The 23,859-nt window shown below is 32.9% G+C and overlaps 1 protein-coding gene across 7 annotated transcripts in view; it reads left to right on the forward strand.

The window, feature by feature from the left end:
• Window positions 1–5,466: 5,466 nt before the first annotated feature.
• The window catches only part of LOC132739694 (mitogen-activated protein kinase kinase kinase kinase 4-like), a 96,961-nt gene continuing 78,568 nt past the window's right edge, over window positions 5,467–23,859 (forward strand). For all 7 annotated transcript variants that reach the window (XM_060727455.1, XM_060727457.1, XM_060727458.1 and 4 more), the window contains exons 1-12: window positions 5,467–5,780; window positions 7,934–7,999; window positions 14,382–14,483; window positions 16,720–16,800; window positions 17,223–17,271; window positions 18,193–18,254; window positions 19,649–19,739; window positions 20,563–20,635; window positions 21,316–21,373; window positions 22,016–22,070; window positions 22,457–22,535; window positions 23,189–23,358. In XM_060727455.1, coding sequence (XP_060583438.1) covers window positions 5,724–5,780; window positions 7,934–7,999; window positions 14,382–14,483; window positions 16,720–16,800; window positions 17,223–17,271; window positions 18,193–18,254; window positions 19,649–19,739; window positions 20,563–20,635; window positions 21,316–21,373; window positions 22,016–22,070; window positions 22,457–22,535; window positions 23,189–23,358 — 943 coding nt within the window. In that variant the 5' untranslated portion in view covers window positions 5,467–5,723. The remainder of the gene's footprint in view (window positions 5,781–7,933; window positions 8,000–14,381; window positions 14,484–16,719; window positions 16,801–17,222; window positions 17,272–18,192; window positions 18,255–19,648; window positions 19,740–20,562; window positions 20,636–21,315; window positions 21,374–22,015; window positions 22,071–22,456; window positions 22,536–23,188; window positions 23,359–23,859) is intronic.

The following is a 23,859-nucleotide window of genomic DNA, read 5'->3' on the forward strand; positions in this document are numbered from 1 at the left end:
TTCCATATTAATGTGTTACACAATTAATATTGGACTTACACGTTAATATTGGACACCTACCTGTACTGTATTAAAAATACAGTACGGTCAGAACAAAGGAAATGACGTCATAGAAGTAATTTAAAGTTATATTATTATATAACTATAATTATTGATAGTTAAATAACGATATCAACATACAATTAAGCAAGACGCACACAGCAGAAAGCATAATGTGCATGTAAGAAAGCAAGATGTAAAAGTCAGAATGCAAGATGTACAAGTCAGAATCTGGGACATACGATAAGTAATAGTATGTCCCAGGCAGAATGCAAGATGTACAAGTTAGAAAGCACGATGTAACGTAAGAAAGCAAGATGTAATTTTTGCGTTAATACCCTTCCATACATTCAAATTTTATGTATGTATGAGAAGTTCCTTTAAAACATGTGTGCGTGTGATCCACCCTTTTATAGGAACTGAGAGTGCAGATCCGGACATATCACCATTCATGTGTTATTATATGCCAAAAGGTGATCTATATCAATTCACTTTAATAAAACTAAATAATTATGTACATATAAAAAGGTGTTGCTGCTACAATAAATTATCACACTTTTCGAACTGGCTTGATAACTGATAAGCCGACATGCAAAAGCATTCATTTCAGTTTTTCACAGACGAATTTTGTATGATAGTTTAGCCAAATAATGGTGGTTCCCTTTTTCAAAATGCCAACCTGTTGACAAAGAGTCGGATTTGTTTAAAATTGTACATCAGTGGGCATATTTAAATTAAAAATGGTTGTAAGACATATTTTCAATCATACGTGTACCGATACAGACTTTATTGTCCTTTGAATGTCAAATATATACATTCGTTTTACATTATCTAAGATTACACTCTCTGTTCCTGTTTACATCTGAATTCACGTGGAAGAAACTACTTTCAAGCCATATTATCTCCGAAGTTATTATAGAAAATAGCCGAGGACGTTCCGATTTAGTAGTGTACTATTAGAGAGGTATCATGCCACAGCAACAACTGAGGTGTTTTGACAGCTAGGAGTTATTGGTTTTAAAGCATGTAACGTGCTTATCACCCCGAGTTTAAAATTGTTTGCCCTAAAAGTAACAAAATATAAGTATTACCTTGACTTTCATACAAAACACTTAATGATCGTTAATTTCTATTAATTGTCAAAAAAGCAACATAAGTCAAAGATGACTCAGCCAATTGGCTAATCAGTAACTTTTTGGAAACTGTATCACAGCAGCCCAACGTACACCTTTTGCACATTTGTGTGCGATTTTCGGTTCTGTAATTGTGATCGCATAATTATTTAAATGTGCGATTTCCGGTTCTGTAATAGTGTTCGCAAATTTAAATGAGCGATTTCCGGTTCTGTAATTATGATCGCAAATTCAAATGTGCGATATCTGGTTCTGTAATTGTGATCGCATAATTGGGGGAAATCAAAGTGGGTGGTTCTGTTTTATGGTGATTTCTAAAATTTCTGTAGATCTTTTTTTTCCAAAACCAAATCCGTATTTCCGCATGGCATCTATGTTAGCGTACGTGTATATTTTCTTAGTTCAACATAATGTATCTCGAGATAGTTAAATGCATAACTACAATTTGATAAAAAAATGTTTCATTTTACATATAAAAAACATTATACATATCAAATTAGGTAAGATTAGATTGATTATAATTGATAACTGCTTCAGTCTAACAAGAGCACCGCTAGGCGGAGCATTATATGCCCGAAAGTGATTTTTTTAGTAAAGATGAAGCATTGTAAGACATTGGAATTAAATAAAGTATTACCTCCTTCAAATAACAATCCCCCTATGAAGTTTGAATATTGTGGTCCAAATGGAACTTAAGTAATGCCCCGGAAACTGTTTTCAGTTTTAAGGTAATAGTGACCTTAACTTTTGACCTTGTGATCCCAAAATCAATAGGGGTATTTTACCTAATATGGACAATCATCCTTTGAAGTTTGAACACTGTGGGCCGAATGGAACTTAAGTTATGCTCCGGAAACTGTTTTCAGTTTTAAAAGAAAAGTGACCTTGACCTTTGACCTTGTGACCTCAAAATCACTAGGGGTCTTCTACCCAATATAGACAATCATCCTATGATGATTAAACACTGTGGGCCAAATGGAACTTAAGTTATGATCCAGAAACTGTTTTCAGTTTTAAGGTAATAGTGACATTGACCTTTGACCTTGTGACCCCAAAATCAATAGGGGTCTTTTACCCAATATGGACAATAATCCTATGAAGTTTGAACACTGTGGGCCAAATGGGACTTAAGTTATGCTCCGGAAACTGTTTTCAGTTTTAAGGTCATAGTGACTTTGACCTTCTGATCCTAAAATCAATAGGGGTCTTCTACCCAATATGGACAATCATCCTATGAAGTTTGAACACTGTGGGCCAAATGGGATTAAGTTATGTTTCGGAAACTGTTTTCAGTTTTAAGGTCATAGTGACCTTGACCTTTGACCTTGTGACCCCAAAATCAATAGGGGTCTTCTACCCAATATGGACAATCATCCTATGAACTTTGAATATTTTGGGCCAAATGGAACTTAAGTTATGCTCCGGAAACCAAATTGCTAACTGACGGACAGACGGACGGACGGACGTACTCACAAAATGGTACTTATGTGACTTTTTCTTGGATCTTTTGGCCATTTTTAGTCACACAAGGCTTAAAAAAAGACACACAAGTAAAAACGGAATGAATAGGATCAACGAGAATTTACTGTTACCCATTGTTCTCCAGGTCACACAAGAACTCTGGGTTCGTACGGACAGACGGACGGAAGCCAGGGGGTAAAACATGATATGCCCGAAAATGTTTCGGGCATATAAAAAGTAAATATCCATTATATTTGGCTGATGCTACAGGTGTGAGAATGGTGCATCAGGTGTATGGAGGCTATTCGTTGCCAAAAATCTAGCCTTGTTGATCTGAGTTGAACAGTTTGTTAATAATTATTGTATTTCTTTGTATGTAAACTCCAATGTTGCATTCTTGGATTGAGTTTGCCGATTTAACATTGTAAACATATATTTCAACAAAATACATTTTGTTAAACGACAAAACATTAACTGTTTGTTCATCATATCATGCGGAATACTCATTGTTCGTATATACGCCGACAAAACAGAAGTTATACTTTCTCAGCTTTACATTGTCAAACCATCATGATTCGGATCAGCATAATCCTGCTTTACACGTTTTTCAATAGGAGATAAAATAAGCTCCGCCCATTTTCCCACCCACTACATCATCGTAAAAAAACGTATTTTTCGGTATTTACCGTCAGCGACAAGAAGGAAACAAGAACACGCACCGGCGTAGTTTCCGTTTGCTCATCTCTTATGTGTTTAGTTATTCAACAAACATAATTCACTTGCAAAATTGCCATTATATGCCTTTATTCAATCAACATCAGCGGACTTTAAATGATTATAGGCATATAAGTTTTGAAACGTTGTAGATATCACATTTTCTAGAAAAAATAGAGAAAAATACTCCTTATGTTAATTCACCAACTTTAGTTTTTGAATAATATTATATACATGTATGCTCATTATCAGTATAGTATATATATTAACCAATTTTGCATTACATTAATAACTGTGCTAGAATACGTTTTAACAAAATCAGAGGATATTCAAAGTCAACTGTAATGCAGTTGATGCATGTGAAATTTATAACATTTTTCTATAATTTGTAATGTTTGTGTTACCTCTCTTTATATTCTGCTTTCGTGAAAATTGGCTCCACCTATTAATTTTCGTCTATTTCCGTGATAATTCCATATATGGAAGTTGCAAAATCGTTTACAAATGTTAGCCAAGTTAGAATGTAAAGTGTGGTCTTGTCAGCCTGAGAGTGTTAACTTGTGCAGTTACACTCTTGAAACGTCATGATGCACAGCATTAAACGTGTTTGTTAACATTTCTACATGTCGCAAATTTCTAAATACAGTTTGCAATTTAGCTAAGACAAAGTTGCATATGTAAACAGCTTCCATTTTATCAAATCGAGATAATCAAATGTTTAATACCAGTGCAGTATGTAACTCTCGGATCGAATTAGATATTTACTAATCTGTTTAGTAGAATCGAAGTATGCATTTTACTGTGATTTTTCATTTCTTTAACTTTTAACTTCAAATATATGTTCCTTATCATCACTCACATAATATGGGACTCAAGTAATTTTTCTCACTTAATAGGAAAGGGGCCTTAGATTTAGGTGAAAATTATTGCTAAAATTTCCACTTTGGGTAGAAAATCAGCTGGTGTACATAAGGAAAACTGCATTGTTTCAAGAAAAATTCAATTGGACTCTAGCATCAATATTTCTAGAATTATCTCCCCTAAAGCTTAGAATACATTTTTTTTACTCTAAACATAACTTCTTTCTTCAGGGATATACTTCAAACAGCAAATATAATTATAATCTATGTCCCTTAGCCTTGATGCTACAGAAATGAGTGTTGATTAATGAAAAAATAAATATTTAAGCGGAACCTGATTCAACCTTTGTTGCTTTAATTTAATAAATAAAACTGCTGCATTATCTTACAACTTGGACCAAATTAGGGATAGTGGTTCACAGAATGTGTGTTCCGCCCATTTTTGAAAAAAAAAACATTAACATTTTCTGATAACTTTTAAGTTATCAAGGTAAGCTGTTTCAAACTTTTTTCCTTGACATGTCAAAGTCAAACATTCAGTGCCAGGCATAATTTCAGTTTCAAAGTCAAACATCAAAACATGCACGTAACAATTTGCTGATCACTTATTTATATAACAATCTGGCACATAGTAAATATTTACAAGTTCTCCAAGAAAATCGCCTGGCCTGTTTGTTATGTTTATCGAAATAATATGACGTGAATATCGATGATGTCATTTGCAAAATAAATTCTGACGTCACTTCATTAAATTGGTGCTTAAAACTTAACTATTCGCTACCTGATCTGTTCATAATTAAAAACGAAATAAAAATAATATATAGACTTGTCAGGATATACGATAAAATTGTTGAATTCAAAGGCTAATATAAGCTATTGAAAATGGGGGGAGCTTATTTTTGATATCAGGTTACTAACCTACTATCAAAAATAATTATCAGTCAAGTGTTATCAGACAGTTATCATCGCAGTTGCGAAGGACTTTTGTGGATCAATGTCTTTTGTTGTTTTTTGTTTTGTTTTGTTTTTTTTTAATTTATTTTTTTATAATATCACATATGGATCGCAGTAGCACATATGAAGCTCACGTGGGATTATTCAGTTTGGAGCTAGTGTTCAAGACACAATGAAAATAAAATGCGTGATGAACTATTCAAAATGTTTTTATTTTATTAAAATTAAAATATCTGCTGTACTGTGGGACATTGTGTTTTATGGACACTCCTCTGCGGTTGCTGAGTCAGATAATTTGATTGAGTTACTTCCCTTGAAGGCCCATAATGCACAGGAGTCGCTGTTAATGCATGAGAAATAGGCGAAAGTATCACACATTTCGATGCAATTTTAACGTGTTTTTCAGCATATTTGCACTTATTTAATGAATTATGTTTATAAAGATGTGTCTTCCGCGTAATTCGGACCAAGAATTTTAAATCACCAACGCCGATCTACGGAAGATATCGGAGCTTTCGATACAGGAAGAGTGCAAACTTTCGATGTTTTGATTTGACACAAAATGGCGACCCAGAGTGTGAATGTTAGTTTGGACGATATTGACCTGTCAAGACTGAGAGTAAGTTACGTAAAATGATAATAATATGTTGAATTTCAAGTGGTAAAAAATAAATGGCATTGTCGGTGCGATTTAAAGGTACGATCCTTATGAAGTCTGTGATCTCAAATGGGTCAATTTTTTGAAAGAAATCAGCTGGTAGAAATGCACAACAAAGAAATCAACATGGGATTTAAGTGGGTGGGGTAAAATGTCAGTAGTGAAATATGTTTTGACTATGATAACTAAATGTTTGTGAGTTTTATGCTATTTTTTTTTACTAAAACAAAAGTATCTTGGTCTCTGCCAAATATGTCACTGATTTATTTAGACTGCTAAACAAGCTCAGTCTTAACCCTGAACATGCAGAATATTTTAATTTTTTTATGGACTTGTCCCACTTCCATTTTTGGGACTGTCCATAATCAATTTTAGGGCCTTCAATTTGAATTTTTAACGTTTGTCAGCCAACAGCCATGTAGGCTAGACCAATCCAGCTTCTGTGGCAGTGCCCAGGTTCGAATGATGCACTTGCTGCAAGCTCGAAATGCCCTCCAATTGGTGGTACTAGATTCGGATATCAGAAAGTGATACACTAAATTATTGTTTTTGCGAAAAATCCACTCAAGGACTTACACTGTTATGTCGCACATAATTAGTCTATTATCCAATTCGTGACTTTATAATAGTGGCCTTTGCGCGCCATATATTTCCAGTGCTGGATTTCTGTTTTTCTTCTCAATTTTCAAGACAGGGCAACCAGGGCTTTCTGAAGGGGTAAATAGCACAACTCCAGCGTGTTTAGAAATCGAGGGAAAAAGCTAGGGAAAATTCAAATTTACAAAATCAATTGAGGTAATGAAATTTATAAAATTTTCAACTGAATTCTTTTGTTCAAATTTTACATCATAAGTAGACTTATTAATTTAGTGGATCATTTTTTTCTGTCTTCTAACTGACTACATAGTATTGTCAATTGCTTCTCTATGTGAAAAAATAGATAGCACAGGCAGTTCAGGGAATTTAGGGAAAAAGTTTAGCATTTTTAGTGGGAAAATCCTACTTTTTGGCGTGCCAGGTTGGAGGAACAAGCCTTTAATTCGGCTGTTAAAATTACAAGGGGAAAATAACCATGGCTGGCATTATTAATTAGACAATTATAACACATAATAGACACTTTATGATTTATCTGATTATCCCTTCTGCTTGTTTCTACATTTATCCCAATTGAGCTTGTTTTGAAATCATGATTTTTTTGCTTTTAAAGCAAATTTGGGTCATTTACTGTCTCCTGCTGGACAGGTCTTTGACATCATGCTGTTTTTCACAAAAAATAATTTTACATGAAGTGCCCTCCCTATACCAATTTTCTAGGTTTATGTTTAAAGTTTTCATTGTAAGATTCATTTAACTTCAGAATGCATTTAGTTACTAAACAATAAGTTAAACATTCACATTGTAATTTGTCACAGGAGGGAAACAAAAAACAAAGGCTTGTCTAGTCTGACCTTTCAAGGTCCAATTTATGTCCTATAAAAATATATTGCGGATGAAGACATCTCGCTCATGAATTTGTTTGTTTCTAAAAGTGTGAAATATCCTGTCTGACTAAAGTTCATATCTTCTTATGTTTATGTGTAGATCTGATTGCCAGTTACTCATTTTCTCCTAGCCAACTAGGATTTAAGGTTACTTTTAGCGAACTTTCCACAGAATAATTTTAGGACATCTGTGAGGTCATGAGCATGCAGACAAGTCAACAATTTTGCTTTAAAAAACACACACACTAAGTAGATATTTGGAATATATTCTACGAAACATAAGGTTTTACCATTTTTGGTATCTAAGTTTTGATTCTAGGTAATTTATGTAAAAAGTGTGGGCGTTGCCAGCTTCAACTGTAATATCTGATAATCTTGAAAATTGTTTCTGGTTTCCCAACAGTTAAAGCTGAAAGTGATCCATTTCTATGAAGCGGCCACTGATTGGCAGCGGCCACTGATTGGCTGATTGAAAGTGTCAAATCTACATGTAAACATAGAAGATCTAAGCCTTTACACAGATTGTTTAATATTCATCTAAATCATCTTCAATAATTAAGGACAAAATTACTACCCAACACCTGTTTACTAAATTGCCAAATAAAAAAAAACTTTACATTTTTATTTTTTCAGGATCCTGCAGGCATTTTTGATTTGATAGAAGTGGTAGGAAATGGAACCTATGGACAAGTATACAAGGTTAGATCATTTCCCTGACATAAAATGACATTCAATCTCATTGATATTAAATTGGTATTAAAAAAGTGCTTTCGAACATACATTGTAAGATGATGTAACCCCATTACTTTTAACAAAACGGGCAATCTTGATTATTATATGTATGATTCTTTATTGTTTTAACCCTTTACCTCATATAGACGTGTTTTGACGGCTTTTCACACCCGCCCCCCTTTTTATGCCTCAAACAGTGAAAAAATGCCCTATTTAGGCCCCAAACACTGTTTTTCGGATAAAAGGTGATCCCTATTTCGGTGCCCCCCCCCTTTCAAAAAGGTACATCAGGGGCTTGCCAGAAGGAGGATGTGCCCCATTCTCTTCCGGGGGTTTGAAGGGGGGCGGAAATTTTTAGCTCAGGGTGAGCTTTTAGGATTGTTTAATGTCTGTCGTTCATCCACATTTGTTCGTTAACACTCTAGTGGTCACATTTTTGCCTCAATCATCATTAAACTTTGCCAGGATGCTGGTCTTGGTAATTGCTCGGATGAGTTTGAACATGGGTCATCTCGGATGAAAAACTAGGTCACGGGAGTTAAAAAATAGAAAAATCTTGTTAACACTCTAGTGGCTACTGTTTTGATCCACATATTCTGGAAATTGGTCTGAAAGTTTGTTTTGATGATTTCTAGGTCAAATTTGAATATGGGTCACCTGGGGTCAAAAACTAGGTCACACAGCCCAAATATGGAAAAACCTTGTTAACACTTTATTGGTCACATTTTTGACTCAATTGTCATCAATCTTTGTCAGGATGCTTGTCTCGGTAATTGCTCGGATGAGTTTCCAAATTATTTGCTAATAATCACAAAAACTCCAGGACATTTGAAAAATTGAACATAAAGTTTTATGCCGGGGCTTTATGTTTGCAACTTTGCATTATAATTAGGTAATTATGTATGGCAAGGTTGAAAATCACAAATGAACAGGTCAATATGTGCGAATTAGCAAATAATTGGGAAATTTTACTCAAAACTAACAGATTTTAAACAAGAGGCGCTGAAAAATCGACTATAAATTAGTATTTGACAAATAATACAAGATGTAAGGCAAGCTAAATTTAGCACCTAAAACTCATTTTTAAAGATGAAAATGACATATGACGAGTGTTACTGTAGTATAAACAAAACTTTTCCGAGGAACTCCTTGACAGTTATCACAAGAACTCCTGACAAGTTATCATAAGAACTCCATCCCTCGTGTAACAGTTCATCCCCCGTGTTACTAAAATTGCTCAGATAATTCTTAATGTAGTTTGCTGAACAAGATTGCAGCCAGAACCCTTAAAATTTTAGTGTCATCTCCTCTTCAACCATGCTTCAGATTATATAATGAATATCTACATGAATGATCTTTAGGTGGTTCTTAAAATGGAATCAAGCTGAAATGATGTCTGCTCTACCCCTTTGATGATTTTGATAAAACTGAATTGATAGTAATGCCCATGTAATTAAATCTTGTCCATGTAGGCTATATCCTTTGGTGAGCGATTAAGGTTGTAAAATTGATTTCTAGCGCAACTTTGAAAATGGGTCATCTGGGGTCAAAAATTAGGCTACACAGCCCAAATATGTAAAAACCTTGTTAACACTATAAACATGATATTTTCAGCCCAAATATCTTGGAAATTTGTTAGGAAGGTTGTTTACATGATTTATAGGTCAAGTTCGAAAATAGGTCATCTGGGGTAAAAAACTAGGTGACAGCCCAGATATGGAAAAAGCATGTTTACATTTGCACTTCAGGTGGAGATATGTTAAAATAATATCAGTTTAAGATTACTACATTTTATCTGCTTTTCATTCATTGCTAATGATATTAATTGAATAAGAGCCTAAATAATCAGGTGAGCGATATACGGGCCATCATGGCCCTCTTGTTTATCATTTAGGAAAAGAATATCTCAGCAGTGTATAATATACTTGTTTAACTGCATATATATGATATTATATCTTGAAAAAGTTCATGAACGTCTACTGATCCTCATTTTGTTGTGTTCAGTGGTACAAGGTGATGATTGAAACAGTAGTCAGACAGGGAAAATTTAATGTAAATCTATCGCACTATCAGTAATGGTTTTTGGCAGAAAGTTCTTATAGAAATAATACCTACATAGTTTCTCCAGATGTGAACAGATTTTATAATATCTATGTCAAATATGACACAGATATGCTATCTCTTTGCTGTTGAAGAAAAAAAAAGATTTTTTTTATATCAAATCTGCAAGTCATGCTGTGTGTAGGATTTATAGGTAAATTGTACTTTTTATGATTATGCCAAAAAAGATAACTGTTTAATTTTAAAGGAACTCCTTTGAGGTATAAAAAGCTTAAAAAACAAAATTTTAAGAAAGAAAATTGAAAGAATGACCCTGGGTACAGTCAAACTTTTTCCCCTGTCCTCTTTCTCACCTGGCAATAAATTTACATCCAAATGGTATATGTTAGGGTATAACTTTAATATAATATAGTATAATACCCCAGTGTGTACTGTTAACATTGTTGTTTTTTTTCCCACAGAGATCATTCATATTGTACTGATGTATAGTTACTCTGATGACTCATATATATGTTATAGTTTAACTTTGTTAGCATAAGTTTGCACTTAAAAGTACATAAGAAACAGTTATTTTTTCTCATGAGAGGGGAAGTTTAGTAATAAATAATTGTTTTTTCAGTATTTTACTGTAAAATCAGGTTACTTTGTGTATTTGTGTGTTTTACTTATATCATTGCTGTTAATTTTATATCATTAGTTATAAAGATTTTTGATAGGTTATATGGCCCTAGATAAACAGTGGAATAGCAGTTAGGGTTATATTGCAAACAACCATTTATATACGGTCATATAACCTGTCAAAACATATGACCCCAAAAAAGGAGAGAAAAGTTAACAATTTAATATGTGGTTTATTTTTGGATACATTATAATTATCTTATTCAATGTTTTTATGTACTTCAGAAATTAAGTGAAAGTTGTTAAAGGTTTTTTTCTTAGAAAATTAATATATTGACTTTCATAGTTTTGATTTTGGGTTTAATGGCTTTCAAGAATGAAGTACTGTTACTTTTATAGGGTTTCATTATCATGATATGGTGGTTAAGCAACCTAAAGTGTCACTCGGATCAGACTGGTCTGACTCAATGATGTCATAAGCTAGTTGTTATTAACATGGCTAGTATTTAGAAAATTTATAATGACTTGAAATAGGTCTGTCATGGGTTAAGATTCAGGTTGAATGCACTCATAATTGTGTCTTGAATGTTTTACTTATTGCATATTAAATAAATAATTAATGGTTAACCACAGACAACTACTGAAATAACAGCCTTGTGAAGAGCATTGTTGCTTTTGTTTTCTTGCTTTCTAAGTCTAGAGCACTAATGAGTAATGTTGTAAATGAATGATCTTTGTAACCTACCATATTGTTATATTTTGAATTTTTTTGGAGTGCTCTTTCATTATAATTAATATATCTATATTAAGGTTATATTTTTTCTTTCTACAAAATGTGGTGGGGGAGCCCTAATTAGAAAGGATGGGGGCCTTAATTGGAAACAATACAATATATCAATAGTGTAAAGTCTAGTCAGCCTGTGTTGCTTTGTAGGGGTCCTCTGTGGCCTAGTTGTGAAGGCAATTGACTTCTAATCACTTACACCACTATGGGTTTGAATCTCATTGTAGACTTCAGATCCTTACATGATTATATAACTAAGCTATCCAGCCACCTTACAGAAGATCATTGGTTGTACTCAAGTGTCACTGTGTGCCTGAAATAATGGGTAAAGGTGTACTTACAGTCTTCATTCTTCTGTGCCCATGAATAAATCTTGAAAGTCACTGTATGCATGATCTTGACACTGTTGGTGTGACTTCCTACTAATCTAAACTATGCTGCTATGTTGTCTGATATTACTTGTAGTCTATCATTGCTGTTAGTTTCAAGTATAAGACATAGTTAGTCTATCAAAGTTCTATGTCAGACGTACATCAAAGTACTTACTTTAAACATGATTAACAAACATTACTTGACAAAGAATGAATTTGAAGGGTATATTAAGGCTAATTAAGTTATAGGGAGCTGTATGTACGGTAATCTTTAAAAAAAATAATTCTTTTTAAAAATCATACCAAAGTACCTTTAGTGAAGGAAAGATGTTTAAAACAGGTGGCCAATGGCTGAAATGATGGCTATAAATCTTGAAAAAAAAAAAAACAGTAGTTTACCAGTATTTTGTAAGAGGACGTTTTACTATGTTTTGTTATCTCATCCATGTGCATGAATAACAGAAGACATTTTTTTTTAACTTCCTAGATATAGAAATCAAAGTTTGAACATGACAGTATTTTTTCTAGCTATAGCTTGACACCCTTAAAGCAGCTCATCACCACACAAGTAAAAAAAGTTCTTAAAAAATCAAACTTAATTTTGTTGTTGTTTTTGTTATTGAGTTTAACGTCACACATAGGTCATAAGGCCACTTTACAGTTTTACTGGTAAAGGAAGACCTCAGGTGCTCTTTCGTGCATTATTCCATAAGCTGGCTAAATGGCTTCCTCACATGAAAGAATTCAAAGTCCCTGTCAGGATTTGAACCAACAGGGGTGAGGGGCAAGTGGTTTGGAATCAAGACCTTTACCACTCTTGTCACAGATGCTCCAAATCAAACGATAGAAAGATATTTTTATTAACAAATAATTAAGGTTAGTAGGTACTTAAGTTAAATTTCTAAATAGATCTCTCTTATAATGTAACACTTGTCTTAAAAAAAATGTTTTTACTCATTAAAACTCATTAAAACAATTTTTTTGTTAAATAACACGATTGAGGAGCATGCTGTCTTAACAGACATAGTAAATCATTATATCAATTTATTCAATATCTAATTTACTGCAATACTATATACATAATTATAATCACTGTAAACCCTTAATTTACTTATGGTATTTTATCTACTTACTTTAAATAACTGTGGTTAACAGCAAAAATAAACAACAACAACAGACTGATATTCTTTTAGTGCAAACTGATTGATATTGTAGATACAGGTATGTTTAGGGAAGGAATTTAAATGCATTCAGCTGACAGATAAATCAGTGGTTTGATTATATGACTAAATAAAATGTTAACCTCTTGTAAATAACTGAATATAAAATGGTTAGATTTATCAAAAATAATTCTACTTTTCCCCTCCATGGCAAAATAGGAATTGCATGAAAGATCCGTCACTCCACCCCCAGTTTCCCTGTCACCAGTTAAAATACTATCACTATCACCCCCTCTCCCCCCAAAAAAAACAACAACAAAAAAACAACAACAACAAAAAAACAGTAGAATTGACAGGGGCTAACAAAAACAAATAAAAAGGGGTGGGGGACTTTTATCCACCATGTCATTATTAAACAAGAGTGTATTCATCCCTGGGGGTTGGTGGGGGAGGGAATTGGCTTTGATCCTACAATATGGCAACATTCATGCAAGTAAAAATCATTGACTTGGAGTATTTCCCTTTGAGTCTGTAATAATAGTATATTTTGAATAGAACAATTCTTCTATTTTGAAGGAGTTATCCAGGTCATTTAGAAATGGTTGATGTTCTATTCTGTTACCTTAAACCTACATGTGAAACTATGCATAATGTTTGACTAGATAATACATATCCAAAATAGTAGCCATATTTTATAAATTTTTAAGTGGTAAATTAAATGTACTTGAAATAAGATATTCATTATCGGAAAACAAGTTTTTTCTGTGCATAGTCATTGTTGTAAATAATGTTAAACTGACATTTCAACCGTTAATGCAGTTTAAACATTCAGGATAATGATCCAGTCTGTAGTATTATAGAAAAATCATTTTATGTTTTTGATATATATGTATGTCCACTATTGTAATAAGTGATGTAAAAAAGAGTTTTACAAACATTTTAAATTGGTCAATCTAAGATAAAGATTTTGCATTTGATAAAATCTGGTCATCTTTTGGATTAAAAATTATGACTTACAGTTTTGCACATATTAACACAAAGCTGTTGACCAAGGCAACAAAGACTGATACTCTGATGCCGTTGTCATAATATATATATTTACGGTAGTCATTAATAATTTTACTGAGTTAATTTAATTAGTTAAATTAAGCAAGTTTGAGGGTAGTACGTATAAATATATATTTCTGTGTTTCAGGGTAGTCATTAATGATTTTACTGAGTTAATTAAGCAAGTTTGAGGGTAGTAAGTATAAATGTTTTATTGTTGTGTTTCAGGGTAGTCATTATTGGTTTTACTGAGTTAATTAAGCAAGTTTGAGGGTAGTAATTATAAATGTTTTATTGCTGTGTTTCAGGGTAGTCATACAAAGACAGGTCAGCTGGCAGCCATCAAGGTGATGAACGTCACTGAAGAAGAGGAAGAAGAAATCAAATTAGAAATCAATGTCTTGAAAAAGGTACATCTGAACCTATAAATTAATGTCTTCAAAATGTTCTTTAAATGCTAGTGTAGCTTTATGATCGATTGTTAACCCTTAACCTGCTATATTTCTATAATGGATCTGTCGAGCTTTGAATTTGAGACAGTCCATTCAAAGTTCAAGGGATTTCAATATCAAAATACAAAGATTGAGCTGGCAACAGTATAGAGCCTGGTCAGACTGCACGGATGTGCAGGCTGACCTGGCTCTATACTGGTGGCAGAGGCTGATCACTTTTGGTTACAGCAGGTCAAGAGTTAAGTAAGTTGTTGCATGTTTTGTATAGCATATTTATATTAAAATGTTCAAAGTGAAGTTACCTGATTTGTTTGAATAGTTAGACTTTAAGTTTAAATAACCTCTAACATGTAAAAAAATGTAATAAATTAGTCTTTGGATAAAGTTGGAATTATAGATTATATTAATTTTACCATTGCAAGTACATGTATACCTTTGTACACAAAATACCTGGTAATATGTTATGATTGTGTACATGTTTATCACTCAGTTGTTTGGACATGAATCTTTCCATTACTAAGGTGAAATATAGAAAATATCTCACTTGAAGGAAAGTATTTTCAATATGCAATATAATTCATAAATAACAACATCACATTGTATTGTGTAACTTTATTCTGATTTATAAAAGCAATTCGTTTCCACACTGAGTGGTGTTCAGTGACATACATTCAGTATTTCTGTTATGATATGAAGGGTGGCAGCATGACCAAGTGGTAAACAAGCCAGACAAATAATCCTAGGATCTCCATGCTGCATAGGTTCAAACCCGATCATGGTTAAAGTAAAATAAATGTGTATGAAGTAAATGATGTACATGTATAACTATATTTCACTTGGTCAATGTGTGAAATACGACGACAGATACTGTATGTACAGTGTAATATCTTGGATGTCCAGTCATAAGTTCAGACTTCAAAAACATGGCCAGTCTGTAAGTCAAAAATCCCATGGTTTTGTAAAATGTTACAACTGTATTTCAGTCAAAAAATCCTATGGTTATGTAAAATGTTACAACTGTATTTCAGTCAAAAAATCCCATGGTTTTGTAAAATGTTACAACTGTATTTCAGTCAAAAAATCCTATGGTTATGTAAAATGTTACAACTGTATTTCAGTCAAAAAATCCCATTGTTATGTAAAATGTTACAACTGTATTTCAGTCAAAAAATCCCATTGTTATGTAAAATGTTACAACTGTATTTCATAGGCACACTGTTTAAGTATCAGAAATATGATTTATAGCAGGTGAAGAGCACAATTTCGAAAAAAAATATAATATGTAGGAAAAGTATACAAATGATTGATATTTTCCTGATGAAGATGATCGACAAACAACTTAAAACTACTCTATTGTTCTTGACATTTTGTGCCTCTTCTTTTCCTTGTTTACATATTTAATACAATGTAAATAGGGAACATGCACCCATATCCTGCTGTAATTGTGTAAAGGACTTATCCTGCTTTGAATTTAGAATATCCCAGTTTAGGTATTTCAATATTAAACAAAAAAAAACAAACCAAGAGTAAAGCTACCAACAGTATGCAGCCTTGTCAGTATGCACTGATGGACCAGGCCTGCTAGTCTCTATACTGGTTGCAAAGGGTTCATCACTATTATGGGTAGGGGTGTCACGGTTAGAAAAAATGCTGACCATTTAAACTGGGACGTAATAACCATGTTTAACGTTTCACCGACGGTACTAATAAAATCTTTAGATTTTCAACACTAACTTCATTTCTTTATTACAAGATATGCCATTTTGTTCATATTTTGTTTAACTCAAGATGATTACAATACATATCCGAATATGAAGTAACTATTTTCTGCTAGGGTCGTACCATATTGGATCAGATCGGAAAAAATACATTGTTGAATACAACTAAAATACAAACAATTGTCATATCTTGTCATAAAAAACTAAGGTAATTTTTTAGAATCAATTTAAAACTTTACCGCCCCTTTAAGTCAAATACTAACTTCCGTTACCGGTTATTGAATTTTCTAATCTGTTTTTAGCTAAAATCCGATTGTACCGTTTAAACCGATAAACGTGACACCTCGTAATTATGGGTACAGAATGATTTTGAAAAAATAGGTTTTTATCTTAGTCATTGTATTATATGTATAATTATGAATTCTATAATATGCATGCACTGATATTATACATTACATATATATACTATTTTTCAGTATTCTCACCACCGGAATATCGCCACATATTATGGAGCTTTTATAAAGAAAAGCCCAGCTGGCAAAGATGATCAACTCTGGGTAAATATTGAAAAAAATGACAATCACTTTTTTGACACATATTTTTCTTCTTAAAGCACTTGCAGAAAATCTGTGTTTACTTGTCTTTTATAAATTTGACATAAATAAAATTATGTTTGTATAGCTGATTACATTGGCCAAACCTGAAGTTTTTAATATATTGCAAGTTTTTGACACGATTTTCATTGGATAATTATAATGTTTATATTAACTTATACAAACTTATATAAACTGTAAATTTTGTAAAGTATTTCTTTTTTGTCTAATTAATCTTATCTTCATTGTCTTATTAATCATTATCTTGATAATGCTATCATTTACATATTGAAAATGTTATATTTCAATTCCAAGTTCAACATAGATCAAGAATATTACAAAAAGTAAGCACAATTAATGTTATATAACTATGGTTTATATTTTAGTTGGTGATGGAGTACTGTGGGGCAGGATCTGTGACAGATCTCGTCAAAGGTAGGTTCATTCTATAAATCTATATACATTTACAGGATATAGCCTATGAGTGTGCCCCTTTAGAGTGCTGTATTGTTGAACATAATTGTGTAAAGCTATATTTCCCCAAGCCGTCAGGCCAGGGCGAGTGTAAATAAAACTTCACAATCATGTTAAATAATGCAACCCACCAAAATAGCACGCCCTCATGAAATTTTCATTTTATCACAACCCTTATGTATAGTTTAAAGAAAAATTGTTTAAATTGAAAGAATTAGTTTTCTTTAAGAAAGAAGTATGAAGCGAAAGTGAATACATATTTGAAACATCAAGACTTCATCAAAACAAGGTGTGGGATATGGAAACTTTATTAAGATGCATGTGTTTCTTCAGTTTAAAATGACTGTATGTTTATTGAAAAACTTACAGTTATATAATAATTGTTAATATTGATAGGATTTTATTTTATATCTATGACAAGAGGATTTTGATCCTTTTTCGGCCTTTAATTATTTCATTATCAATCACTAAAAAAATGCAGTGTGCTGCCTTAAAGCTGCATGCCTGATGAGCACAAAATATTTTGAGAAAATCATACTTGAAAAAAATGTAGTAAGAATTTACATGTTGTGTGCAATTAATGACTGATTGTGTAGTATCTATCACTATATTTCTACTGTGTGACGAACGCAGTAAGCAATATTTTTGCATATTTTAACTTATTTCTTGTAAATTATGTTGATTGTAAGTGCCATGCTGCCATATCGGCAAACTAAGAATAAAACAATGATCCGAACATCCGGATGTATCCGGATGTCTGATTCAGATATTCGGATGGCCATTATGGCTCCAGATGACATCCCTAATGTCTACTATTATGTGTCAAAGGATAATGTTTTTCAGCTTTCACATTTACTTAACTCATAATACTTTCTATTTCAGCAACAAAAGGCAATTGCCTCAAAGAGGAATGGATTGCCTATGTGGCCAGAGAAATTTTAAGGGTATTTATTTCATGAAACTTGTAGAATTTAATGTAAATATCTACAGAATATAAAACTCAATTTCTTTAAAATGTCATTTATCAGCTTGTACTTAATTTTTATTAGCTCGACTATTCGATAAGAATAAGTAGAGCTATTGCAGTCACCCGAGTGTCGGCTTCGGCGTAACCACTTATGTTAAAGTTTTTGTAATAGTTCAAATATTTTCAAAGTCCATTGACATATGGCTTTGAAACTTTGCACACTTGTTCACCATCATGACCCCAATCTGTAGACAGGAGGAGGTAACTCTATCAAGCATTTTGACAGAATTATGCCCCTTTTTCGACTTAGAATTTACGTTAAAGTTTTTGTAATAGTTCAAATATTTTCAAAGTCCATTGACATATGGCTTTGAAACTTTGCACACTTGTTCACCATCATGACCCCAACCTGTAGACAGGAGGAGGTAACTCTATCAAGCATTTTGACAGAATTATGCCCCTTTTTTGACTTAGAATTTATGTTAAAGTTTTTGTAATAGTTCAAATATTTTCCAAGTCCATTGACATATGGCTTTGAAACTTTGCACACTTGTTCACCATCATGACCCCAATCTGTAGACAGGAGGAGGTAACTCTATCAAGCATTTTGACAGAATTATGATTCTTTTTTTACTTAGAATTCACGTTAAAGTTTTTGTAATAGTTAAAATATTTTCAAAGTCCATTGACATATGGCTTTGAAACTTTGCACACTTGTTCACCATCATGACCCCAACCTGTAGACAGGAGGAGGTAACTCTATCAAGCATTTTGACAGAATTATGCCCCTTTTTCGACTTAGAATTTATGTTAAAGTTTTTGTAATAGTTCAAATATTTTCCAAACATTGACATATGGCTTTGAAACTTTGCACACTTGTTCACCATCCTGATCCCAACCTGTAGACAGGAGGAGGTAACTCTATCAAGCATTTTGACAGAATTATGCCTCTTTTTTGACTTAGAATTCACGTTAAAGTTTTTGTAATAGTTAAAATATTTTCAAAGTCCATTGACATATGGCTTTGAAACTTTGCACACTTGTTCACCATCATTACCCCAACCTGTAAACAGGAGGAGGTAACTGTATCAAGCATTTTTTTACTATCAAGCACTTAGAATAGTCGAGCGTTGCTGTCCTACCGACAGCTCTTGTTAAATTATCATGTTTGTTACAAATCATAGTTTTTTTTTGCTAGATTTATTTGTCAATTAAATAGCAAACATGAATGATTTTCTGTATACTAGTTGTATACTAAATTTCCAGGGCCTTGACTATTGTTGAATTAGTTTTATTTATTCACATTATATTTTCCAGGGTCTTGACGGTATTGTTGAATAAGTTTTATTTATTCACATGTATATTTTCCAGGGCCTGGCACATTTACATGCTAATCGTGTGATACACAGAGATATAAAGGGACAGAATGTCCTTCTCACAGATAATGCCGAAGTCAAATTAGGTAATTATATCAGTGACTTACCTGTATTAACCCTTAAAGTACTGGAACCGAAAGATTTGAGCCTTTGCCACCAGTATAGAGCCAGGCCAGTCTGCACATCTGTGCAGCTTGACCAGACTCTATACTGTTGGCTGACAAGCTATAAAAATTCAAATTGATGTCCCTAAAATTGATAATGGACAGTCCCAAAAATGGAAGTGGGACAAGTTCAATTAAAATAATCAGCATGTTCAGGCTTAAAACACTTCATATTCGGCGGGAACTGATAGTGATTATAGTGATTAGCCTCCACTACCAGTAAACAGCTAGGCAGCCTTCATATATGTGCAGTCAGACAAGCCTCTATACTGACTGATGTAAGAACTTTGGTTATAATGCTTTGCATGCTCGGAAATTTGTCGTCTGCTACAGTGCTGTATACTTTTATGTTTAACATTTATCCAATTTTGTTAAAAATTCAGAGGAAATACAGCCTGAATATCAACCATCTTGGAAACTTGACTAAATAGCAAAATACTGGGGATATGGTCTGGTACCTAGGTGCTTATGAAAGCTGTAATGAACACATTATGACACACACACTCAGTTATGGTTAATGTCCCCTCATATTAACATTGGGTCTTTTCCAAGTTCAGGTAAGACAAGCCACCATGGAAATTTAGCATGATCAGGATTTCTTTTATAGGATCAACATTCTCCCTCACATTTACAATGGACTGTTTTAAATTTAGGTAGGACAAGTCCATTGTCAAAATTTAGCGTTGTGGAAATTTAGCATGATTATGATTACTTTTAAATGTATATTTATTATTTTCTATTTCAGTTGACTTTGGTGTGAGTGCTCAACTAGATAAAACAATAGGGAGACGTAATACATTTATAGGAACACCTTACTGGTTAGTTAAATTATGTAATACTTTCATACATGGACGGATATTCCGATCCGAACCGCAAACATATGTCAGATATTTTTTTTGCATATTCTGCCATATTATTTCATATTTAAAATGTTTAACCTTTTGTTTATGAAAATTAAAGTCATTTCATCCATAACTATTTTTCTTACAAAAAGGATATGAATTAACAACTTTAATACAATGGCGTAATGACGTCATCCTAAGCACATAGTTCTCTTCTAAAATGACGTCATTTTAACGCAGTTCATTCATAAAATGCGCTAAAATGATGTTGTTGTATGGCACGAGACTCATCTGGCACCTCCTATGTCAGAGTAAATTTTCGGCATGCGTAAAACTCACGGAAACACTAGTCTGCTATGCAAGAATAGTCTTTATATTGAGACCTTGACAAGTTTTCAGTATGATTTAAAAGATATGAAGCTGTACTTGGCTGTGATGATTGATTGTGTCTGGATTCAAATCATACAAAGTATCTAAATGGACACTAACATGTTGGTGAATATTTGATAAAGTGGGTGATGCAGATGCACAAAATCTTCACTAAACTTAATAAAAAATATCACTTGATGAGTTTGTAGAGAACTGTTTAATTCTGTTCTCATATAATTCATGTCTGTAAAAGTAAAAGAGACACATCTTGATACATCATGTTACAGGATGGCACCAGAAGTTATAGCTTGTGATGAGAATCCAGATGCCACATATGATAATAGAGTAAGTTACAGAGTTTTCCTTAAACAGGTTTTCAATGTAAAACAAGTTACTTGATACATAACCATTAAAGGTCTAATTGATTTCAGTAATGATAAAAGTAGCTCCACCAAGCTCCAAAAGCCTGAAAACAAAAAATTCAAAAATCTGATATACATCAACCAGGGCATGTAACACTGAAAAATATGAAAAGGATAATTAATACATTTTACATTAACACATACTAAGAATTCAACTGAAAATCACTCCTGAGGTTCCAGGTTCGATCCTGGGTAACACCCTTCAGAATTTTCAGAGACACTTTCAGTGTTTCCCATTTACCTATGAAACTCAAGTAATCCTCGCATGTATCAGTGCTATACACTGAGCATGTAAAAGAACCAAGAAATCTATTCAATAAGATCTAGGGACTGGTTCCCGGATTCCCTTGTATCTCATAGCTGTCTATGAAGTTTGCTGAGGTATGAACCCTACTGGAAATAAGTTCTTGCAAAAATATTCTGGCAAAATTAAGTGAAGGTAGGATCTCAATTAATTTCACACTTTTAGAAGTCCTAAGGAATCTTTTTAGTAAACAGGTAATTTAATGTAATATAGCTTGTGTTTAGGTACTTGTATATTTAGATATTTATGTTTGTATTTCAGAGTGATCTATGGTCTCTAGGTATAACTTCTATTGAAATGGCTGAAGGCAAACCTCGTAAGTGCTATTTAATTATTGGATCATGACAATATCAATGACTGAAGACAAAGAAAAACTGAGCAGCTCTTTACATAGCAAAAAAAAAAGTTCATTTGTTTAATGGTTTAGATTTACAGCATGGTTGTATGAACCTTATGTTTTGAAATTGGAATTTTGTTTATGTGCCAAAAAATATCAAGCTAGCTTGCAACTATTAAGTGTTGACAGAGCATTATTTAAGGCTACATACACATCAGTAATATTGGAAAGGAATTTTATTTCTTTGACAAGGGAAAACAACATGTGCTTGGCTGTAAAATATAGGGAAAAAATCATGCATGATTCATTTTATGTAGTTCTATAATTCATCAACAAAATGGTTTAATGTGTATTCTATATTTCAGCACTCTGTGATATGCACCCAATGAGGGCCTTATTTCTTATACCCAGGAATCCACCACCTAGACTTAAGTCTTCTAAATGGTATAAAGCTTACTGAATATTTAAAAGAAAAAGATGATCTTGATTAGTTTTATGCTGTAAAACTTGAAATTATATTTTTATTTTAAAAACGGACTTGAAAGCAGTCTGAATAGTTTGATATTAGTTTAAAAATACAGCCCTACCATTGGTCAGTTTGAAATTTTGAATTGATCCGTCATATACCTAGTGTTACTAACTGGTTCCCATTCTCAAGAATGTGTATAATTTTCCAAAAGGCAGTATTATTCAGAGGATCAGTCTACCAGTGATTTGCATGTAGGTAACTGCTGTGATTTTAATACTTAACAATCTGAAGCCACTTTCACCGTCAGATTTTGTGTTTCCATTTTTAGTACATTTACATTCAATTGCGAGGGTATTTTCTGCTGTGTCATCATTATTTGAAAAAATATCAATATAACTGCAAGCATACATGTTAATTAGGGCTTATTAACCTTGATCTGGAACAAAACCTTAAAAAATCAAATAAAATATTAGGATGGATTTGAGTCAGTGCATTTATCTAACCATTTATATTTTGCTGCACCAAATACTAATTATATATCATGAAAAAGAACGATTTGAATGATATTATTGTATCCAGCAAACTTTGATAGCTTTAAATACATTTTCTCCTTTGATTTTCTTCACAGGTCATCTAGGTTTCATAATTTTGTTGAGACATGTTTACTCAAGGACTATACACAGCGACCTAACACAGAACAGCTATTAAAACATCCATTTATACGTGATCAACCGACAGAGAGACAGGTCCGAATACAGCTCAAAGATCACATTGACCGGCATAAGAAAAATAAGAAAAGTAAGCCTTGATACTTTTCATTTTTGAAAATTATATATTTGATCTTGAACACAGCTTGAGAAGTCAAAGATCTCAAATATATTCCTGTATTATTCATTGAAATGTTTACTGATTAATAACTATTTTGTGGCTGAATGGTTCAGGTAGCTGACCTTGAAGCTTTCGCCACTCACTGCTGTGAGTTTGAACCCTGCAAGGGACTTTCCATTCTTTCATGTGAGGTATAGCACATCGATGGTTCTACTAAGGTGACTGTTTGTTCATGAAATACTGCACTCCAGTAATAAAACTTTGAACATGTTATATGACCATAATAGTGTCTGTATGAGTATTTAAATCATTATGTGCTGTAAACTGTATGAATGATGTCAAATTAGGGATACAACGTTACATTATTTTATGTAAATTATAAAAATGGTATCTTATTTGGGACATGTTACATTATATCATGTTAATTATAAAGTATGGTGTCTAATTAGGGACATGTTATGAGTATGGTGT

This window comes from Ruditapes philippinarum, unplaced genomic scaffold (genome assembly GCF_026571515.1).
Source record: "Ruditapes philippinarum isolate M1 unplaced genomic scaffold, ASM2657151v2 ctg4618_1_1_1_1, whole genome shotgun sequence".
Lineage (NCBI taxonomy): Eukaryota > Metazoa > Mollusca > Bivalvia > Venerida > Veneridae > Ruditapes > Ruditapes philippinarum.